Below are 6,780 nucleotides of genomic sequence, written 5' to 3' on the forward strand. Positions count from 1 at the left end.
ACTGAGAAACGTATCTACTGAATGTATACACATGCTGCTTTTGCTTTTTAATGATTATAACAGTGAAAAAAAGACCGACCCTGCTGTACAGGAACCAGTGAAGGGAAGCAGGGAAACTTTGCTGATATTCAACCACCTGTGTGTCATCACAGTGTGCGCAGATGAACGTTGTTTGACTTCTTCCGCAGCCCCCCGACAGTCCAGTTGCCAGTCTGGGTGCTGGGAGCGCCACGGGGGTAAAACTAAACACTGTTCATCTGCACACACTGTGTTACCTTGATTTCGTTGCTGTGTCAGTCTGACATCCTGAATAGGCTATATCCTTCAAATGTCTGAGAGTATTTCTCCAGGGAGTGCAGTTAGCGACAGTGGGAGCACCATGCCAGTCTGGCTCCGAAACCGAAAGTTTGTCGGACTTAGCAACAGTAACTAAGGGGGGCGGGCCTTAGCGAAGGGTGAATTCAGTATTAATTATCATTAGGCTGCCGTTGCCATGGATACAGAGTACAGACACATTTCTTTTTGCGAATTTTGAATCAATAAAACGTGCTTTAATCATTATTTTGTGTCACATCACTGAATGTTTTAGGAGTAAGCCATGTTCTAAGCGGGATAATGTAGGTTTTAGTGAGCCGGTGACAGTTGAAAAACCCCCGCTGCGCGTCGGGGTTCCATTCCCCTGTCGGGAGTTATTTTTTAACAGTCACCGGCTCACTATACATTATCCCTTACTTAATGCATCTGTCTATGCGACAGATGGTATCCGTCCTCTTGATGTCCGTCCTCCTGCTGCAGTTGGTGGGAGTATGAGGCGCCGCGTCCTCCTGCTGCAGTTGGTGGGAGTATGAGGCGCCGATAGCCAAGCGTACATGCGTTTTAATAAAATGAGCATTCGTTTTGTAAAATGCGCGTGCGAAATAGTAATAAAACGCGCGTGCCTTTCATATATATATAAAACGTGCGCGCGAGTTAAAAAGAGTGCGTGTGTTTTTAAAAAAATAACATATGCATGTCACCTCCCGGTCTCCGTATCTTTGTGTTCTTTTCCATCATAATAATTCTTCTTTAATCCCACTTAAAGTGATTTAGATCATAATCACTTTAGATCCCGAAGCGTGAACATTCATTTATGTTATCTGACCATAAAACAGGCTGAAACTAAAACAAATTTAAGAGCAAATTAAAATGTAAAGAACTAAATTACATACTTACACTGGGTGAAATTTATTTTTCCATTAGTGCACTGAACACGGCTGCTGTAATCCTGCTGAATACACGGAATATGTTTCTCCTCTCCTTCCTTTAAATACTCAACTCCAGATAGTCTAAAATTGGCCCCAACATGTTCAGCAGGATCCAGGACGCAGAACGCCTCTGTACAAAATTACCAGAAAAACACATGTGTATCATTATTTGGGTAACATCTTTCATAAACCTTTGAAATGAAGAATACTGGTATTGACTTGTTTATACCTTTGCAGATGGGTAGTTGCGACCAAGTCCCATCACTGTAACACACCACAGTGCCTAAACCGACTTGTGTGTAAAAAGCACTACATTGGAACTTTAAAAACATTTGATCCCTTTCCACGACATCACCGTTTGGAACATTGGGGTATGCTCCACAGTGGTCGACTGAAATAAATGGAGGAGGTTATTTATCATTTTTCATCATATTTTAATGAAACAGTGTTCACAGCAGCAACAACACAACTTGTTGTAATAAATAAACATTTTACAGTCAGTCTGTTATTTTGTTTACCTAAAACCTCGTTTTTAAATTGATTTAATCCTTGTTCTTTTCCCATGTGAAATGCCTCATTCCCCTGCACTGTGGTCTTTGTCACCACATGACATCACCAGCTGTGATGAGCTTCACAGGGAGAGTGTAAGGCGGAATTAATTCTTCTGCGTCGAATCGACGCTGTACCCTACTCCGTAGCCTGACGCACACCTCCCCAGAAATGTAATTGCACGTCGCAGTGACACAGACCTCCTGTCTATTTTTGTAAGCTGAAACCATTTCCCTCAGTGGAAACAAAGCTTTTATTTACTTTAATTTCACAGATAATAAACAATAAATTTTGAAGATAATAAATTCTCCACAAAATAGCATTTTAAGTCTTGATTTATCCTGACTTCATATGAGCAGAGGAAATCTCTGCTCATTGCTGGGCTAATTCTAACAATGTAAAATGCCATAGGCTTGTGCTAATAACGTTAGCATGTTATATTTGTTTGGAAAACATGTTTAGTACAAGACAGTTGTTTTGTCGGTGACTCTTGTGAGCTGTAATGGAGCTGAATTTTGTAACTTTACCTTTGTTAAATGTTGCTGTTGTCCCTGGCTTCATAGGAAAAGAGAGGAGGAAAAGTCCGCTAGCAGCTAGGCTAATTCATACAATGTAAAATGCCATAGGCTTGTGCTAATAACGTAAGCATGTTGTATTTGTGGGGAAAATGTGTCCAGATAAAGACAAGTGTTTGTCTGTGAATGCTGCGAGTTATAGTGAAGCTGATTTGTTTACATGAGTTTGAAACTGTCTCTATGAAGCCATGTTTAATGTGTGTTTAACGTGTGATTTGAATCAACTAAACTTTATAGCGCTTCACAGAAACCCCGCCACAACTACTGTCTCGGAGATGTAACTGCAGAGTGACAGACACACCGCCGCACAGGTATAAATGCTCACAACGGCCATCTTACTATTTTTATTGGGACTCATCCACATCCATAGGGGGGTTGGGTGGCTTGATTGACTTCTTTGCCAGGGGTCCCCCCAAAGTCTAGGATTGGTAGTGGCTACAAATTCAGCTTTTTCATTACAGTAACTGGTCAGAAAGGGAAGGACTGAAAAGTCCAATTTAGTAAATACAGAAACTAATAAGTCTGATGCATGTGATGTAAAAGGAGCCATGAATTTAAATGATCTACCTGTTGTGAATAGAGGTTTAGGGTTTCTCTCAAGTGAGCCAGAGGTAGAAAGTCCTGTTCGATACACAGCAGAGAAAAGTAACAAAGACACGCCAGTTAGTGTCACTGCATCGAGTGCCTGATAATAATTAAGAAAAAGGGGGAGGAAAAGTATCTCACTGCATATCTTAGCACATTGTCCACTTACTGCATGTTGGGCCTTCATTCCAGTTTCCAGATATGCAAGTGATGGACTTTGTGGTGTCTGCTCCCTCTACAGTATATCCATCTTTACATTCATACTGCAATTTTGTATCTGCAGGATACAACTCCTGGTATTCCTGATGAATGATGACTGCGTGGGGGATTTTAGGGGGCTCGCCACATGCATAGATACTTTCTGTGAAAATTGGTATATAAGTCATGAAAAAGAAGAGTTAATAAAGGAGCTCAGATGAGTGGTTACTTGCTTGGCTCAGTTAGCTGGTGAGAACTTAAACGTAAGAATAACTTGTCTTTGTTTTACAGCGTGTTTGTACAGAACATCAGACTTACTCTCACAGACCGGCAGAGACGTCCATGTTCCACCATTACATTTGGCTGTGACATGTCTGTATTTGGGCTCATATCCTTCATCACATGTTATCCTGATTTTGTGTCCATCCCTATACCAACCACTCTGGTTTTCTATGTATTTTGCATTGGGTATATCTGGTGGCAGGCAGGCTTTTTCATCTGAGAGGAAAAAAGATACAAAAACACATTTTCACCAAAGTGACAGTGCTTGTATAAAACATCTAACAGACTCTCACAGACTGGCACAGAGGACCGTGTCCCATGTACACATTTAGCTGCGGCCTCTTAGTCTTTGGCTTCATATCCTTTATCACATGTTATCCTTGTCATGTATCTGTCCTTATACCAAACACTTTTTGGCAATTGATATGTCTGAAATGCCATCACATGCATGAATATTATCTCCAAGGACTTATCATAGCAACAAATATCTTATAGCAAAAAAGACTTGCTGCTAAAGGAATGTTAAATGCTAGATGAGAAGTCAGGGGATCATCAAAGTTATAACTATCATCCTCAGGGGGACATGAATGTGTGTACCAAATTTCATGGCAATCCATCTGATAGAATATTTGAGTCTGGACCAAAGTAGTGGACCCACAGACTGACAACAACGCTGCAACCATGNCAGAGCTGCTCAGAGTAAACCATTAAAGGTGTATTACATGTTATATTCACTAAACCTGCACATTGAATCATCTCTACTGCAAATACATATTTCAATAATATTCATAGATTATAGATTTCCTCATGAGGAGGAAGGAGTAGCTGCCATTTTAAGAATATTTGAACTATTCAATTGAACTTTTAGTGGAAGAACACTATCAGACACAAATGATTATTTACAGCAGAGTGATCTATATGTTGTACAACATGTCTTGAAGGGATCTTTAAACATTCTTTTAGATAGAGTCTTGTCTTATCAGACCGATAGAGAATTTTTTGTAAGCATGGAGGAATTTTCATCAAAACACTATAAAATAAATTGTGGTGTTCCTCAAGGTTCAATTTTAGGTCCCACACTTTCTAACCTCTACATGTTGAAGCTTGGTAATGTCATCAGGAGGCATGGCATGAACTTCCATAGTTACGCCGATGACACACGGATTGATTGATTAATTTTCCGTAACCGCTTATACTGTTAGGGGTCGAGGGCGGGGCTGGAGCCTATCCCAGCTAACATTGGGCGAGAGGCGAGCTACACCCTGCACAGGTCACCAGACTATCACAGGGCTGACACATAGAGACAGACAACCATTCACACTCACATTCACACCTACGGACAATTTAGAGTCACCACTTAACCTGCATGTCTTTGGACTGTGGAAGGAAGCTGGAGTACCCAGAGAAAACCCATTCTGACACGGGGAGAACATGCAAACTCTGCACAGAACAGCTCCCCCACCCTGAGGTTCGTACCAAGAACTCTCTTGCAGTGAGGCAACAATGCTAACCACTTTATCACCGTGCCGCCCTGTTATAATAACATCTCACTCTGACCTCGTCATGGTCATGGAATTTCCACAACCACATACGGCATGCAAGGTACCCTGGTGCGTTGGTTGTTGACATTCTGGGACACCATGTAAAGTTCTGCCTGTTACATGCATTGTCTTCTTTTAAATTACACTTCCATTTTTACAGAAAATAAACGCACTACGTCGGTACAACACCGTGAATTGACGTGTTTTTTTCCTCTAACAACAAAAGCACGTGGTCAGGTTTAGGAAAAAAGAACAGGGTTTGGCTTTAGAATCTTACGGGATGCGAACCCTGCTCTCTCGGATGAAAGTTGATGTTTGTTGGACACATCCACCACCACTATCGCCCGCCCCACTAAGACTTTCGCCTGCCTTAACTTTCGTCCTTGTCCCACCGCGTTTCCCCCTGACGCTGCTGGGCGTTGCTAAACTGCAACAGCAACTGGCTGTGTATCATGCCACAAGTCACTGACGCCACAAGTCACTGCCCAAGCACCGGATGTCATCGACTTTAGAGTGAGACCGGGCTCTCAAAGGAGGAATTTAAGTTGAATTCACATTTTTACAGTCCAGTAGTTGTGATATTTTCCATGCACAACAACGACAATCACAATCATCCACACAGTTACCACATTTGCAGTTACAACTAACACTATAGTACAATAATTAACATGACATAAACTCCTGTAATATTCCTTTTTTGGCCATGTTAGCAGCATGGCTCTACAGATAGCGGTGTTGATTGGTCAGGTGGTCCTCTACTTTGGTCCAGACTGAAATATCTCAGCAGGTGCGATGGATTTCTGATGAACACATTCATGTTCCCCTCAGGATGAACTGTTTGAAGTAGTGCCATTATTTAATTTGTGCTATGACTTGGTTCATTTCTAAATATATGCAAAACTTAAGACATTCTCATCAGCCTCAGATGTACTCTGTGCTTTGTGCTAATTAGCACATGTTAGCATGCTAACAAGCTAACATGGCAAACATTGTACCTGCTTAATGTTAGGATTTATCATTGCCATTATTAGCATGCTGATGTTAGCATTTAGCTCAGAGCATGACAGATATAATCGACCATATTTACACAGTATGTGCTATAGTAAGAAACAGACTGAAGGAAAATAAATCTACATATGCGTGTTACACAGATTTTCAGACAGCCAGAACATCTTTATTAGCTGAATCAGCAAATTGGGAGTCACAGGGAAAACAAAGACCCTGAGGGATATTGGTTTCTCCACTTACTCCAAATTATACCAAACTTGTGTGTGTCCCGTTTTAGATTATGTTGCAGGAGTGTGGGGATCTAACTTGCAATACCCCAAAAGTGAGGCTGTCCGTAATAGAGTGATGCGGTACTTCCTGGGTGTACGTGAGTTTGCACCAACCCTGGCTATCATGGGAGATATGGGGTGGGAACCCAGTGAAGTACAGTGGAGTGCACACGTAATAACAGCCCACAAACGTAATAAACCACAAAGGTAATACAAATCTGCAGCTTTGAATGTAATAATCCCGCAAATGTAATAAATTTCCCACAAACGTAATAGCAGCTGCCTACTACAAACGTAACACACAATTTTCCGCAAATGTAATAACTATTACATTTGCAGAAAATTATTACAAATGTGGGAAGGTGAAAATCTAAACTGTAATAACTTCCCACAAATGTAATATGAGACTGAATAATGATCTTTGTGGTTGTTGTTGTTTGTTTGTTTACTTATACACCTGCCAATAGTGATGCATGTGTTGACAAGCAACCCGCAGGTCGGGTGGGGCGGGTCAGAAAGTGACAGAGCA

At 41.3% G+C, this 6,780-nt stretch overlaps 1 protein-coding gene across 18 annotated transcripts in view; it reads right to left on the reverse strand.

Annotated features, from left to right (window-relative positions):
* Window positions 1-6,780, reverse strand: part of LOC126383017 (complement factor H-like) — a 66,367-nt gene that overhangs the window by 48,026 nt on the left and 11,561 nt on the right. For 12 of the 18 annotated variants that reach the window (XM_050033389.1, XM_050033380.1, XM_050033388.1 and 9 more), the window contains exon 3: window positions 3,470-3,649. In XM_050033389.1, coding sequence (XP_049889346.1) covers window positions 3,470-3,649 — 180 coding nt within the window. Of the gene's footprint in view, window positions 1-1,212; window positions 1,375-1,473; window positions 1,636-2,935; window positions 2,990-3,122; window positions 3,315-3,469; window positions 3,650-6,780 lie in introns of all 18 variants that reach the window. The other 6 variants (XM_050033378.1, XM_050033374.1, XM_050033385.1 and 3 more) reach the window with 5 other exon arrangements.

Source organism: Epinephelus moara, chromosome 21, assembly GCF_006386435.1.
Source record: "Epinephelus moara isolate mb chromosome 21, YSFRI_EMoa_1.0, whole genome shotgun sequence".
Taxonomy (NCBI): Eukaryota; Metazoa; Chordata; class Actinopteri; order Perciformes; family Serranidae; genus Epinephelus; species Epinephelus moara.